This window comes from Hyla sarda, unplaced genomic scaffold, assembly GCF_029499605.1.
Source record: "Hyla sarda isolate aHylSar1 unplaced genomic scaffold, aHylSar1.hap1 scaffold_3038, whole genome shotgun sequence".
Classification (NCBI taxonomy): Eukaryota; Metazoa; Chordata; class Amphibia; order Anura; family Hylidae; genus Hyla; species Hyla sarda.
The window spans coordinates 4705-21831 of record NW_026609757.1 but is presented as its reverse complement, the minus strand read 5'-3'; the positions used below and the strand labels follow the sequence as shown (position 1 = coordinate 21831).

General features: G+C 44.2%; 1 protein-coding gene across 1 annotated transcript; it reads right to left on the bottom strand.

Annotated features, from left to right (window-relative positions):
• Positions 1–359: 359 nt before the first annotated feature.
• On the bottom strand, positions 360–15629 carry LOC130327916 (centrosomal protein of 89 kDa-like; the record flags this gene model as incomplete). The annotated part of the gene is made up of 3 exons (XM_056553428.1): positions 15607–15629; positions 5516–5683; positions 360–501 (listed from the first exon to the last, which is right to left on the bottom strand). Coding segments are annotated over exons 1-3 (318 nt in total), but the record flags the coding sequence as incomplete, so codon positions are not given.
• Between the last annotated feature and the right edge of the window lie 1498 nt (positions 15630–17127).

Below are 17127 nucleotides of genomic sequence, written 5' to 3'. Positions count from 1 at the left end.
GTCGGACACTTTCTGTGTTCTGTGTATGACAGACATGCGCAGAACACAGCATTTTTGCCCATAATGTAGTTTCTATTAGACTGGCTCCGATTTCACTTGCCTATGGACAGTGAATGCCGTTGAGCATGTGTGAAAGTGTCGTTAAGTGACGTCATCACAGATGCATTAGGCAATGGCAGCCCCCGGTACAAACATTAAATGATGAATAAAATGCAAAATACATTACACAAACATTTAATACACAAATTAATTTAACAAATGTTATATCACAATTTTAATAATAAATAAATATATATATATATATATATATATATATATATATATATATATATAGGCAGAGTGCTACTTTTTATACCCACCATATTAATGAGTTCATCTCTCTCCCCAGCGATGCTCTCAGCCAGCGTTATTAAATTGGCCAGATATTGATGTGCTGTCACCTCCTTCTCCATTGCATCCTCCAACTGCTGTTTCAGCTGGCCAATTCTTCTTTGCATCTTTCTGAAGGAAAATTACATAAATGGCTTAGGCTGCATTCACACGGCCGTCTAGACCCGTTCCGTTCTTCTCCCGTCAAAATTAAAAACCGACTTTAAAAAAAAAAACGGACAATAATAGATGCAAACTGATGTTATCCGTTTGGATCCGTTTTTGTTCAGTTAATAAAGCAAAAAAATATTTTTTTTCGTTCTGAGCATGCTCAAAAGTAAAAATGGATCAAAAAACTGATTGAAAAAACTGATGCAAACGGATGACATTAAAGACTCATTCGTTTTCCATAGACTTTAATGTTAAATTTACTGTATCCATTTTTTCTTCCGTTTTTTTGGATGGAAGAAAAAATACTGCATGTGCTGTTTTTTCTGCCGTAAAAAAAAAAAATCGGAAATGAGTGTAGACGGGTGAAAACGGATTGTAAAAAAATCCCATTGACATGAATGGGATTTTTTTAAGACCGTTTTGAATCCGTTTACAGCCTGCAAAAAAGGAAACAAAGCTGGGATAAAAAACGGGGACAGACGGCAGTGTGAACGCACCCTTAGTGGCGATCAAATTCAGTAATGTCAGACTGGAATGCTTGCCATACACAACAGACTACGTTACACATTTTACAGTCACCTTAACACATAGTAATTCAAGCTAAAATCCATTGCTGTAATGTTACTCTGTTTTAAATCCCTGAATATAATAACCGTTACATGGGCTGTGAAGATACATTTAATTACATCAATTCAGCATTGCATAAACACTGATGTTCTATATTTATGCATTAAAACACAGTATAAATAACTTCAGGATAAATATACAGCAGGTAAAATATGTATTGAACAGGTCACCATTTTTCTAACTAAATATATTTCCAAAGGTGAAATTTTCATCATATATTGGGAACAACATATATGGAAAAATGAAAAAGTTATAGGTTGTCAAAATAGAGGGATTTTAAACGTGCTAATTTGGTTAAAAAGTTTGAGATTTTTTTTTAAGCGTCACAATAATAGAAAAGTATGTAATCAAGGGTATCATTTTAATCGAATTGACCCACAGAATAAATATATCCCTTTACATGTAAATTGTACAGTGTGAAAACGAAACCTTCCGACATTTTAAAAATTGCGGTTTTCTTTTCAATTTCACCACAAAAATAGTATTTTTTTGGTGGAGTCATATATTTTATGGTAAATGATGTCTAAGTGAGGTATGGTATGAGTGATACCATTACAAAGGACAAATGGTCCCGCAAAAAACAAGCCCTCATAATGGTCTGTGGATGATAATATAAGAGTTATGATTTTTAGAAGGTGAGAAGGAAAAAATGAAAACGCAAAAATAAAATTGGACTGCTCCTTAAAGGAGTTATCCAGTGGTGAAAAACTTCTCCTATCCTAAGGATAGGGGATAAGTTTCAGATCGCGGGGGATCCAACCACTGGTGCCCCTCGCGATCTCCTGTAAGGGGCCCCCGACAGCCCGCGGGAAGGGGGCGTGTTGACCACCGCACGAAGCGGTGGCTGACACGCCCCTCAATACAACTCTTTGGCAGAGCCAGAGAGCTGCCTTTGGCAATCTCTGGCTCTGCCATAGCGATGTATTGAGGGGGCGTGTCGGCCTCTGCTTCGTACAGTGGTCAACAAGCGCTATCTGTCCAGTGAGACAGGCCCCGCACAGAGAGGTCGCGGGGGGGGGGGGGGGGGGGGACCTGAAATTTATCCCTTATCCTTAGGATAGGGGTTGAGTTTTTGACTATTGGACTACCCCTTTAAGGCCAAAATAGGCTTGGTCCTTAAGGGGTTAAAGTACAACACTACTCTGGGCAGCCACACCAGCACCAGCCCAAGTAATAAATACACAGCATCACATAGAATATAAGGGAAACATGAGAAAGAAGCAATATTTTGCAAACTACTACCAAAATATGATGACAAAATATTTCAGGATCAGGCACACAATGCGCGACCCCAAGAGCAAAACCAGCCCAACACAAAGAAAAACTAACAAACACACACTCACACCACATACAGTTCCTGGCATCATCCCCACCCAAACCACAAGGACAACCTCACAAAGGATTACACAGTGTCGTCAGAACTCATATTAGTCTCGCCTGAGGCATCAAGTAGCAGCCAGGGCAACCACACCTTATCAAACTTCTTTGGGCATTTTCAACTAAGATACAAGGCCTGATTTAGCGGGACATACTTAGTAGAGGAGAGTAAGTGTTCTTCCAAGCATAATGACCACCTTACGGATGCAAAACAACAGAAAACGGATTAGTAAGTGTCTATGAGACACCAACTCCACTTCATTCATTAGACCCAATAAACAGACCTCGGGGACAAGGAGATGTAGGAACTCTAAATTATCCACCAAAAACTGCATCACCTCCCTCCAGAAAGGGAGCACACAAGGGCAGCATCATACTGCATAACTAAATGTTCCTACTTCTGCCATACACTGTAAACACACATCAGCGAGAGAGAGACACCAATACGTCTCAGCTTCACAGGGGTATAGTACAGACAGAGGAGAAAGCAAGATTGAATCAACATATCTCTAGCACTGACAACCGTAGGGTAATATGTCCGTTCCACTTCTTTCCACTGATCTCCATACAGGGCAGGAATATCATCAACATTAACATTAAAAGTGATTAGGCTCAACCGACTGAAGAAGAGGATAGGCTTGCGTGAGAGGTTTGGAGAGATCCGTAGTGCCCAGATGCAGCTGCACATCAGAAAAAGCAGGAGTAACCTCCAAGGAGCCAAACTGTGCCTGCACTGCATGTCGCAGCTGGAGATACCCATAAAAGGCATTACGAGAGACATTAAACTGGGTTTGCATGTCAGCAAAGAACAAGAATATCTGGTCCTTCCCGAACAGATGAATGACAAATTTGACTCCATGAGCACTCCAAAACCCAGCAGACGGCAAGTCTCGCAAGTGAGGAAAATTTACATTAGCCCACAAGTGAGCCCTAGGAGAGACATCCAGCTGTGAAAAGCATTTCAACACCAAGGGCAAAACCGCAGCTCCAGTTTTAATAGGCCCCAGAAGGGGGATCTTAGTAGAGTATCAGGATAATGAAGATGAAACGAAGGTAGACATTTCCGCAAGACAAAGATCCCAAACAAACAGCCCTGGTTTCAAAGAAAGAAAATAAAGCTGCTAGAATGGCCCAGGCAATCACCTAACTTAAATCCCAATGAAAAGAACTGAAGTTTTATGAAAAGAACTGAAGACCATGATTCGTAGAAGACTGTGTGTAGGAATGGGCCAAATCACACCAGAGCAATTCATGCAACTAGTTTCTCCATACCGGAGGCGTCTTGAAGCTGTCATTACCAACAAAGGCTTTTGAACAAAGTATTAAATAAATATCCTGTCTCATTTGACATTATTACAAATAACCTAATTATGAGCACCTCTGGAAATATATTTAGTGAGAAACATGGTGTTCAATACTTATTTTTTTACCCAGCGTATATAGTGTGAGGAGTATTCGGAGATCTTTCAATGCATACAGCCTGTCAGTTTGACTCCGGGATCTGTAATCTGATGAAGACTGGAAACCTCAAAATACATTACACCATTTGCCATCAGCCTTTATTTAAATGATTTTGATGTATATCTTGGGAACACTACTAACATATTCATATAATATGTACACATATATATATATATATATATATATATATATATATATATAGATGTAACAAGTGGTTTTTCAATATTGTCATATTGTAGTCAGTCGCAGGTGATATTCTGTATCTCTGGCCAGCTTTTGTTGCATTTATATTCTTATCAGTCCTTATAGCACTCTTACCTTATTATCTTATTTTAAAGTGTTGTTTTTTTTTTATAAAGCATCAGTAAAGGTTATAGAGGGTTTTTTTTTCCGATTTTTCTGGCCTATACTATAGCAGGGATATTCCAACACTCATGTACAGCAGGATCTAGGCGGCAGGAATGAGCTACTGTGCATACTTGATCACCAGCACTAGACACATTAGGTGTAGCTTTTTTGTTTTTATTTATTTTGATTGACTTATTTTACTTTAAGATTAAGATTGAACAAAAATAAATCTGTGTGAATGTATAACTTAGGCTCTGTTCATATTTGTATTGAAGGACCACTTCAGAGTCACTTTCGGCAATTCTTTAGATTTGTGGACAGGATTGGCGCTATATGCAGTGCTATTATTGCCATCAAAGCAACAGAACATTGGGATCTATTATACAACAAAGAGGTAAACAGACATGTTGGGGATGTCACAAAACCCTTTATGGGATTGTCCAGTTTAAGGAATTCCGAGTTAATGGTAGGATGGGGAGGTTACGGTTCAGTAACCTTATCTCTGGGCCAGAGTAAAGTGTGGTTATAAAGATTTATCAAAACCTGTGCAGAGGAAGAGTGGTGCAGTTGTCCATAGCAACCAATCAGATCGCTTCTTTCATTTTCAGAGGCCTTGTTAAAAATGAAAGAAGCAATCTGATTGATTGCTATGGGCAAGTTTTCCTCTGGACAGGTTTTGATAAATCTCCTCCATATCTCTTTACTGGAAGTACTGACTTGTCCTTCATTACTCAAACATCATACTAATTTGAACAGGCACGGCACTGGCTGGCATTGAAGAGACATTAAACACTTACAGTAGGATTTACTCACAGAATATTCATAAGAGATGGGAGTCCCAACACTTATTTAATTAGCCTATTATTAAGAGACCAATATACCAGCAGGGAATATCCAAAGTGAGAAACTCCTTTACAAAGAACACACTGACAAAATGTATATACTGTGCTAGGTTTATTGCAGGATCTGAGGGAGAGAGAAAACATCAGAGGGAAGCCCTGTGTCATGCACCTCCTCCTCAGACCCTGTAATAGGCATAACACAGTAAATTAGCTCTGCTTGAAGTGTTTCTTTAATCACACATTTAGTCTCTTTTTTTTGTGGAGAGGGGGCACACATAATAACATCAATAATGCTGTACATGATCAATAACATCGCCAACCTGTTATTCTTTTTAACTGCCTCCGCTTCACCCTCGAGGATCTTGTTGTCTGCTAATAAGTCGTTCCTCTGTAGCAGGAGAGCCTTTTTCTCTGCCTGTAGAGATGTAATCTTTCCCATCAGATCATGCACTTCTCTTTTGCAATTCTCCTGCTGCTGCTGAAGCTGGCTGCCAAAAATAAGCACATCAAAACAAATGTGTTTTATTGGTGAATCACACACAAATGTTTGTAACACTGCAAACAAATTCAATTTCATGCAACATTTATTTAGAGTCAGATAGAGAAGTGCAACGAAAAGTGACATAATATGATGGTGGCTTTTAAGTCCTCGATGCTAGTGAGAAATAGCACATAAGATTCGTCTGGGGCTTGGCGAAAAGGGAGTAGTGGTTAACATTAATACTGGAGAGATCTAATCAGAACAGAACTTTTAGAGGAAATCAGTTTGGGTGATTGAGGATAAGGCGTGAAAGATGGCTTTCTATCTCTTGGCTAGTAATTCCAGATGATAAGACAGATGACTGTGCAGCAGAGATGCCTTTAAGATGGCAGAAAAGTCAGTTTGGACAATTACAAACGCAGCAATACTAAATATGTTTATTATTATGTTTACATTTTTTTATATAGGAAAAGGGGGTGATTTGAACTTCTAACATGGAAGGGGTTAATGTGTGTCTTTGAAACCTTTATTAAAACTTTTTTTTTTTTTTTTTTACACTTTATTAGACTTTTAGGAGGAATCGTTAGATTCCTCATACAGATCAATAGAGTTCTATTGAACTCTATTGATCTGTGTGCTCTGTGATCCATTGATAGAGCCTAGTCCAGCTAGGCTCTATCAATGACAAAGCCACGGGACAACAGGGAACAGAGATAAGCCCTCCGGCTACCTCTTTAGTGGATCGCCCCCTTCGATCGCACTGCAGGGGGGCGATCCACCCCACTAGCCCACCAGGGAGCATTCACATGTCCCTTTAGACGCTGCTGTCAGCTTTGACAGCAGCAATCTAAAGGGTTAATAGCCAGCCGCAGCAATCGCCGCATGCTGTCTTATTAGCGGCGGCCCCCGGCTACTGGGAACAGCCGGGGGCTGCAGAGTATTGAGCGGGCAGGAGTCCGGAGCCCGCTCCATACAGACTTCTCCATACAGACCGCTCCATACAGACTGTCCCGGGCATCGGACGATAGGAATTCCACATCCCTGATACCAATTGCCACGAAATCGGACAGCACTAAAGAGGACTTTACTATTTAAAAATACAGTTCCCAGTATGATCTAAGTAGTGGTAAGGATATGCTGGGAGTAGTTGTTTTACCCATCATAACTGCAGAACTTACAAGTGACTACAGCTCTGATAGGACACAGTGAGGAGAATACATAATGATTAACAATGATGAATCTACATTTCATGCTCAGGCGGACGAGATGACACAGCGGTTGAAAGAGGCTATCCCCAGGAAACTATCGACGCAAGACAGTCCGACCTCTCTTGCACAGAATAAGGGAACACATTCGTTCCCTTCGGACCGGAATAGGAGCTCCCAGAGTCATGGCACACTATTAAGATGTGCATGATGGCAAAACTGAAGGATTGCATTTTCCCGCATTAGAGAGAGTCCTATATCCGGGGAGAGGTAGAGACAGAAACTTAGGATTCCTCAGTCCTCAGTAGGGAATAATTCTGGATTTAGCACTTAGATACTACCGGGCTGTTAGGATTGAACGACCGGAATGAATACAATGTATTTTTGTAACAGTTTTTGTGATTGTATATGTTAGGATTCAGCAAGCTGGATGTGGATCCTCTGTGTCAGGGATTGGAGTGGACCGTACCGGTGGACCGGGTCTAAGCTGTGACTGGTATTCACCAGAGCCCGCCGCAAAGCGGGATGGTCTTGCTGCGGCGGTAGCAACCAGGTCATGTCCACCGGTAACGGCTCAACCTCGCTGACTGCTGAGAAGGCGTGGGACAGAAGGACTAGACAGAGACGAGGTAAGACGTAGCAGAAGGTCAGGGCAGGCGGCAAGGTTCGTAGTCAATGGTAATAGCAGAAGGTCTGGAAACACTGGTATGGCAAACACAGGAAACGCTTTCTCTAGGCACAAGGGCAACAAGATCCGGCAATGCTGGGAAGGGGAAGTGAGGTTATATAGAGCAAGGAGCAGGTGGAAGCTAATTACAGTGATTGGGCCAGGCACCAATCAGTGGTGCACTGGCCCTTTAAATCTTAGAGAGCTGGCACACACGCGCGCTCTAGAGAGCGGAGCCGCGCGCACCAGGACGTGACAGCCGGGGACCGGGACAGGTAAGTAGCTTGGGATGCGATTCGCGAGCGGGCGCGTCCCGCTATGCGAATCGCATCCCCGCCGGCAGTGTCAGTGCAGCGCTCCCGGTCAGCGGGTCTGACCGGGGCGCTGCAGAGAGGAAAACGCTGCGAGCGCTCCGGGGAGGAGCAGGGACCCGGAGGGCTCGGCGTAACAGTATACAGCATCTAGTGATATTTCGCAAGTACACAGTGTTATGGTTGTTTCTAACTTTTGGTTTGCACATATGTTTTCCCCTCTCTATCCCCCACCCCCTCCACTTTCCCACCATCCCCCCCTTGTTCCCTCCCTAACCCATCCGGGGACCTTGGTTATAAAAAAAAAACTCCCTCTGACCTGGATGTACTAGGGCCTGATGAAGCTCAGGTCAGCGATACGGTCCGTTGCCCTAAGGACTTCCCCCCGCACGCCACTGCCCTGTCTCGTTCTTCCTCACTGGCATCCAAGCTGTGTATTGTTGTATGCATATGCATTAAATCCATTAAGCTGCAAGAATCACGGTTATTGAAGTCATATTTTCTTTATCTACACTATTGCATTCGTGTTGCACTGGACTGATCTGCACCACCGCTGTCAGCACATATCTGTTATTTAATCCATGGAACCGCAGCATGTAATTATGTCATTGACTGAATAGCCAGCAGTGCACCGCTATTTCTTTCTTTACTACAATATCAGTGATTACAGGTAACATCTTCTCTATAGTCTTTCCTTATCTAATTTAGATGGTACATATCGCCGGGACTTGTTCCAGCTAAATCTTCACTCTGCAGAACTTCACGCCCAGAAGGTATTGGCTCCTCACTATATTATGTCAGCGCATTCTGATCCTCTATATGAAAACAGTAATTAATATAACACTGCAACACACTGTACCCTCTGAATATAATACTGCCACACACTGAATTTTCTGAATAAAATACTGCCACACACTGTACCCTCTGAATATAACATTACCACAAACTGTACCCTCTGAATATAACACTACCACACACTGTACCCACTGAATATAACACTACCACACACTGTACCCTCTGAATATAATACTACCACACACTGTACCCCCTGAATATAATACTACCACACACTGCACTCTCTTTATATAATACCACCACACACTGCGCCCTCTAAATATAACCTTGCCGTACAGTGCTTCCTCTGAATACAATACCTAAACATTTTGTAGCCAACAACCAGAGTGCCATTTCATGTCTCAGAGGTCTTTTTAAAAAATAAGCAATTTGGCAACTGAACCACTCATTCTTTACACAGGTTCTGATAAATCTCCCCCAATGTCTTATAGAAATAAAGTACTTATAGTGCAGGTGAACAGCATAAAAACAAGGGGTCACTTACTTTAATTGGTCCTGTAGTGGCAAAGTTCTGGCTGTTTATTCCCCTATTACTACAGTGCACAAGGAAAATGTAGCGAGGCTGTGGCACCTGTGCTCTGTTATGAGAGCAGAGTGCTCACACGTACGTAGGCTCTTGCTTTCTAGTGACGTGTTAGTAAAGAAATTACCATATTCACTACAGGGGCAGCAGAATGAGGCATATTAAGGAGGCAGAGAAGCACAGCAAGCCGGGTCCCTGCCTCCAGTGCGCAGAGAAGTACTATAGCAATTACCTTACCATTACAGGACCAATTAACCCCTTAACGACCAAGCACATAAATGTACGTCCTGGTGCGGTGGTACTTCGCGAGTGTCATGAGATGACCGCGAGTATCGGAGCGATGATCGGGTCATGTGCGGCAGGTCCCGGCTGCTGACAGCAGCCAGGGACCTGCCAGTAATGGCCGACATCCGTGATCGTCCGGATGTCTGATATTAACCCCTCAGATGCCGTGATCAATACAGATTACGGCATCTGCGGCAGCGCGGCTACATTTTGTGGTGATTTGATCGCCCACGGCACGGCCACAGGGATCAGATCAGCAAACATGGGGTGTGGCTTGGCGCGCTATGTGAGCGGTCGCATGGGCACAGGGCTACACCACTATCCTGTATATTATCCTGGGCATTTGGCTGTCATCACCCCTGATAACCCACCCGCTGCTGCCTGGACGGTACCTGACCTTGCTGTGCGCATTATGACCGGGTGTAAGAGGAATAAGAAGGTCCCGGGGCCGCTGGACGGGGGTGGCTTGGAGGTGCGGGACGGGCCAGCGCCATCTTCACTGGCTCTCATCACGGAGCACTTACAGAGCTTCATGCGCGTAACTGACAGGCCAGCTGCTGACAGGGAGATGGGGCCGGGAAGCCCCTGGAGCGCCGTGGAGGGTGAGGAGACTGACTGGCCTGCTGCCAGTGAACTTACACAAATGGCTCCGGTGTCCACAGTGGGTGCGTGGTCTGGGCTGGCTGTCGCTACACTAAGTGCTACAGTTAACCCTATCAGTACTGTGCAGTCTGCTCTCCCGGGGGGACGGACTCCTCTACCATCCCCCCCTTCTCTCTCCTGAGGCTGCTGCTTCTCAGCTGGAACCCCACACTCCTGCTGCATCCTCTCCCATGCTCCTTAACCCCTCGTCTGCTGCAATGGATTATATGCATATGCCTGTCCCTGCCTCCTCCTCTTCCCCACCTGGCCCCATTCTGAAGGATGTGTTCCTAGCCATATCCAAGGGAAATGCAGATGTCAAATTGCTGCTTGGTAGCCTGCGTGAGGACATTAACCTTATCAGACATGATATGCAAAAGGTGTCTGAAGGAGTCAGTGCGCTGGAGGAAAGAGTGGGTGATATCGAAGATCAGGTCCCCCCACTTAAGAGGGACATGCACCGCGTGATTAACCATCTACATGCACCTCGTGATTAACCATCTAACTGCTCTGGCGGCCAAGTCGGACAATATAGAGAACAGTCTCAGATGGAACAACGTCCGCCTGGTAGGAGTTCTGGAAAAAGCAACCCTGGGGAATTTTTTGAAAATTGTCTCCTTCACACTTTTGGCCGGGAGACTTTGACCCCTCTATTTGCTGTGGAGCGCGCTCATAGAATGCCTACTCGCCCCCTGGGGCTCCGCCAAGGGCTGTCCTCATCCGGATACTTCATTACAAAGATTGTGACATTATCCTGCACAAAGCCCGGGATCTGGACTCTCTTTCCATTGATGGATACAGTGTCTCCATTTTCCCTGACTTTTCGGCTGAAGTTCAAAAGAGACACGCTAAATTTACCGAAATCAAACGTCGTCTGAGTGCACTCAATGTGATGTATTCTATGCTATATCCTGCACGCCTCCGTGTGGTTGCTCTTGGAACTGCCCATATGTTCGATACTCCCATGGCGGCCGCGGAGTGGCTGGATGGTCATGAGACTCAGATCAGACAAGCTGCACCTTGACGTCTCCTTTTGTCTTTTCCCTAGACTTCCTGGATGAGGGGGGTGTGTCCGGATTTCTAAAAGAGTGCACATGGACCATACTTCGGTGCGGAACTGTGTGACTGTCCTCGTACACTCCTATGTTATTTCCTGATATTACCATTTTCATAGTTTCTTATTGCCATATCCCATTTTTAAGCTCTAGGTGCCTCCTATTGTTGCCGAATGTTCCCTTAAATTTGTCTATGTTTTTCTAGGCTCAGCCCTGAGCGAGGAATGCTAGTATTGTGCCTTCTGTATTCCATATGCTACCTGCTCACTCTAACTGGGCTGTATATTTGCCTCCAATGTCGCGAGTTGCGATTATTTGGTTTGTAGTTTGTCTGGGGTGTTTTTGTGGTTCAGTGTCTTCCCTTCAGAACTTTTGTGACCTGCTCTATGGTTTCTGGACTTGTCCGGACTGTCTATTTGTCCGTTCATGTTGGTCTCTGTTCTTTTTACCTTGTATTTCTTAGCATTTTTGCTATGTGTTACCATGATATTTGTTTGATATTGCTGCTCCTGGTCCGTGCCTTTCTGTCCTTTCCTGGCCTCCATCTAGTTCTCCTGCTGCACTGCCTGGTACTGTTTCTTCTCTGTTCCCTGTCTTAGGTATCTCTTTCTCCAAGTTGTCATTTATATTTTCCTGGTGGCATTATGGCTGATCACTTGACTGTAGTGGCGTGGAACGTGCGGGGTCCTAATGACCCTACTAAGCGACTAGCTGTTGTTCCAGCTCTTAAGCCGTACCAGCCCGCCATACTATGCCTCTCTGAGACTCACCTGACTGCTGATACTACACATCTATTGAATAAGCCGCGGTTCGGCCACACTTTTCATGCCACCTTCTCCTCACATGCTTGGGGTGTTAGTGTGCTTCTTCATAACAGTATTTTATTTACATGTATGTCTAAATTGGTCAACCCCGAGGGCAGATTCGTGTGCCTATATGGCATGTTTAATCGTATTTTATGTGTTCTTGTTGCCTTGTATGTCCCTCCCCCATACTCGGGTGGCGCTTTACATGGAGTGGTATCCTTTCCCTCCTCTTTGCCTGATGCGCCATTCCTGGTGGTGGGGGACCTCAATAATGTGCTTGACCCGAACATAGATAGATTCCCTGCTGGGGGACGGGTTGGGACCACTGGAGCTACAGGTTTAGCTAGATTTCTAGAGGAGATGGTTTGGATTGATTTGTGGAGACGGAGGCATCCTACTGGCCTACAGTTTTCTTGCTACTCTAGTTCTCATGGAAAGCTCTTACGCATTGATTTTGCATTGGGTAATGACATGCTTCTTCCCTTAGTTGGGTCGGTGGATTACCTTCCCCGTACCCTTGCTGATCACTCTCCAATCCTTCTACGTTTTATACCCGCATCCCAGAATGCGTGGCTCCCTGTGGCGCTTGAATCCTTTTTGGCTTCAGGTTCCCAACGGTAGGAAATACTGTTCAATCAGATATTGTTGCCTTCCTCGAGGTTAATGTGGAGAAAGCTTCCATGTGTACGGTTTGGGACTCTTTAAAAGCATATGTCCGAGGTGTCTTTATTAGAGATATTTCTACTTGTAAATCGAAAAATAGGGCTATTCAAACCTCTCGACAGCAGCAGGTACTCCTAGAGGAGAGTAGGTTCCTTGGGGACCCTTCTGACCGGAATAGGGAGACCTGGAAATCTACGCAGGCCTTGTTGGATGCACATTTGCAACAAATGGCAGACAATAAGCGTTTCTTTCAGCAGCAACGCTATTTTGAGAGTGGTGAGATTACGGGTCCTTAGCCGGCTCGCACCGTCAACGCTCAATCAGGGTCAGCATGTATTCCTTGTCTCTGTGATGGTGCCAGGGTGCTGCTTCAGGATGATCAGGCTATTCTAGCTACTCTAGTCTCCTTCTAAGAAGAGACGTATTCCTCTAAATTGACATAAAGCACCACTGATCTCGACCGGTTTGTAGCCGGTATTATGCTCCCGGCCCTATCACAGACCCAGAGAGACATGTTAGACGAGCCTATTACGCTTGAGGAATTAGAGGTGGCATTGGGAGCGATGCCCTCTGAGAAATCTCCGGGTGTGGATGACCTGCCTAATGAGTATCTTAAACGCTACAGAGAGGTGTTGTTGCCTAAATTGCTGGATGTGTGGCGGCAGAGGGGGAGGGGCTCCCGGGATCTACGATGGAGGCTATCATTGTGTTGTTATTGAAACCAGGTAAAGACCCGCTATTTGCAGGTTCCTACAGGCCAATCTCCTTATTGTGTTCAGACGTCAAACTATTGGCGAAGGTTTTGGCAAATAGATTATTAAAGGGTACCTCTCATCAAAAAAACTTTTGATATATTATAGATTAATGTATGCAGAATAACTTTACAATTGCATGTTATTAAAAAATATGCTTCTTTCTATTTAATTTTCCACTTTGAAGAAATGACCACTAGGGGTCTCTCTACCAGTTCTGGCAGCAAGCATTTCAGACTCATGCTGGAGTCCTACACACTACGAGCTGCCAGTCTACTTTGTTCACAAAGGAGAACACTCAGAGCTGCCAGCCTGCTTTGTTCACAGCCTGTTTGGCTGTGAACAAAGCAGGCTGGCAGCTCTGAGTGTTTAGGACTCCAGCATGAGTCAGAAATGCTTGCTGACAGGACTGATCGGGGAAAGTACAATAGAAAGAAGCATATTTTTCATTAACATGCTATTGGAAAGTTATTCAACATTAATTAATCTAAAATATATCAAACGTTCATTTGATTAGAGGTACCCTTTAAGGGTGATTACTACTCTAATCCACAGGGATCAGATGGGATTTATGCCAAAAAAATCCACTGCTGATAATATGAGACTTTACTTAAATCTGCAGCTGCGACCTGAAAATGCCACTCACAGGGTTGTACTTTCCCTCTAGTTGCCAAAGCTTTTGACAGCGTTGAATGGGACTTCTTGTGGAGTGTTATGCGCCACATGGGATTTGGCCCAGTATTTTTTTATTGGGTTTGCTTATTATATGCTGCCCCACGTGCCAGGATTAGAGCTAATGGAATGTTATACCACTCCTTTCAGTTGGGGCAAGGTACTCATTAGCTTTGCCCACTATCACCTTTTTATTTGCCATTGCAATAGAGCCACTAGCGGCACTGGTTAGGGCCTCTCCTGAGATCTGTGGGTTTTGCTATGGGACTCTGGAAAAGCGTATTGCTCTTTATGCGGATGACATGCTCCTATTTTTGAGCGATGCTCCGTAATCGTTACCTCCTCTAATTAGTCTTATTGAATCATTTGGTTGCTACTCCGGCCTGGCTATTAATTGGGATAAGTACACGTTACTGCCCCTAGACCCTCTCCCCCCGATACATGTAATTACTAGGGTTGAGCTTCCCATAGTTTCTAGGTTTAAGTATCTAGGGGTGTCTGTTACGGCTAATCCTACTGACTATGCCTCTCTAAATCTAATACCGTTGCTAGATCCTTAAAGCGTACCCGTCAGATCACTCAAAAAAACAAAACTGTTATATGTTGCGCAGTATCTCATCCTGATCATGTACATGTACTTTGTATGTGTCTGTGACCTACATTTCTCTCAGAATTAGCTTTATTTTTGAAATAGCTTAATTTTATCTACCAGAAGCAGGGGGGCGGGTACTCACTGTGAACCACTCCCCCTCCTCCCCCTCCCTCTCCTCAGTCCAGTGCTTCCCAACCAGGGTGCCTCCAGCTGTTGCAAAACTACAGCTCCCAGCATGCCCACACATAATTTGGCTGTGCAGGCATGCTGGGAGTTTTAGTTTTGAAACAGCATGAGGATATGATTGTAGTCCCCCTTTATTACACACACACACACACACACACACACACACTAGGTTCATATATTCTTACACATACACATTAGATAGACACACTGGGGGACATGTATCTTTATTGGTGTATGGTAGAATCAGTTTACCCCTTTTCCCAAATTCTAAATTATGCACAGAAGGGCTTAATTTACCAACCAAGCGCAATGAGCTTCATAAATTGCGGGTAAATGTAGTAATGTCCTCAATCCACTCTTTGGCAAATAGAATCGATGATTTAGAGCATCTTGCTACATTAAGTCCAAGATGGCTTATATTTGCGCAAAAAAAAACCAGCTCTTGCGGCAAAATTTTTGGTGTAAAGGAAAAGTACGCAGTTAATAAATCCATGCGTACTATAGATGTCACTCCAAGGTACCCCGATTAGGCCACATCTGGAGGAGATGCTCTACCAAAACGTGCGCAAAAATATGCGCAAAAAAAGGGCTTGTGCAAAATTTTGCGCAAAAAAATACACACAAAACGGGTAAAATCTTTGATACATGTCCCCCACTGATACTCACACACATATATATATATATCTACACACACACACACACGCTTGGACACTTACTTTTTCATCTGCAATGCATGTTTCTGCCTCTCTCATTGATGTCTGCTGTATGAGGGATGGCAGCAGGCTTCCTGCCCCTCCCCCTCCCCTTCTCTTCACATGAGTCTCTGCAGTGTGTACAGCCCCTACCCCCTCCAAAACGTCCCGGAGTCCAGGAAGAAGCAGTGTTCACAGAAGCACTGAATGCATTCCAGGAGGCAGAGGGGGCAGTTCTTTGACTGGCTTTTTCAGTATGGAATACTGAAAATGTTCTAATGAAAGCAATTGCAAAACCTATTGTTTTTGCATGCTTTACAACATATCAAAAGTTTTTATATCTGACAATGCCTATTTAAAGATACCGAGTCTACCTGAATTGACTTCCATGCCTGATATTGCTCTGTGGTTATCCTTTGGAATACTGTACCTCTCACAGCTGTATGATGGGCCGACGCTGAAGTCATTTGCTCAGCTGCAGGAAGACTTTTCTTTACCCCATTCTTTTTTCTTTCGTTACCTGCAGTTGCGGCATGCACTTGATGTGCAGTCACGGGCGAGTGACCTGACTGTCGGTCCCTCATCAGTGGTAAATGACTTGTTCACCCGGGTCTCTACTAAAGGAGTTATCTCAGTATTGTATAAGGAATTATTATTTTCTTACCACGAAGCCTATCCCTTACTTGTCTGGGAGAAATGGGAGTCAGATGTGGGTCCCCTGTCGGATGAACAATGGACACAAATTTTAACTATGACCCCGCGTCTCGCTGTGTCGGAGGCTAACCGGGTGTCCCAAATTCTACTGTTGCATCGGGTGTACCGCACCCCAGTATTTCTACATGGGATTGGGGTGCGCGAGGACTCCTGTTGTCCCAGATGCTCTAGACCTGGTGCTCATTTGCTTCATATGATGTGGGACTGCGCTTCTCTTACACAGTTTTGGGCTGATGTGGGACAGTTGCTTGGTAAGGTGTTCGGGTGTCCATTTACTTTATCTGCTATGTCATGTATCTTGGGGTAGAGGGTTTGGATGAGGATAGCCTTTATATATTGGTATTAGTAGGATTTTATATAAAGCCCACCAGTTGATTGCACAACATTGGTTGAGAGCCTTTCCGCCTACCGTGTCAGAACTCATAACGAAACAACCATATTATTCGGTTGGAAAAGGGAGTCTATCTTAAACGAAAGGTCATGCATAAGTTTGAGCTTATATGGGGACCCTGGATTGACACTCAATATACTTACAGAGAACCCCTATGGAGGTTTTGTTGGAGGGAGTGAGATAGTCAGTCTGTCTGTCTTTCTTTTCTACCGTTTTCCCTGTGTTGCTTCTGTCTTGTGTGTCTTGTAATTCCGTGTTTGTTTAGTACTGTTGTGTGTTCTACGCCGGTGGCACTTATATTTCTTCTGTAACCCCTTGTGGACATCATCACCCACACCTTTCGCCGATTTTGTCTTTGTTTCGTGTGTAGTGGTTGTATTGTATCTAAGCAATGTATGAACGGGGGGGGGGGGGGGTTGCGGTTCTCTGTGGGTGAGGAG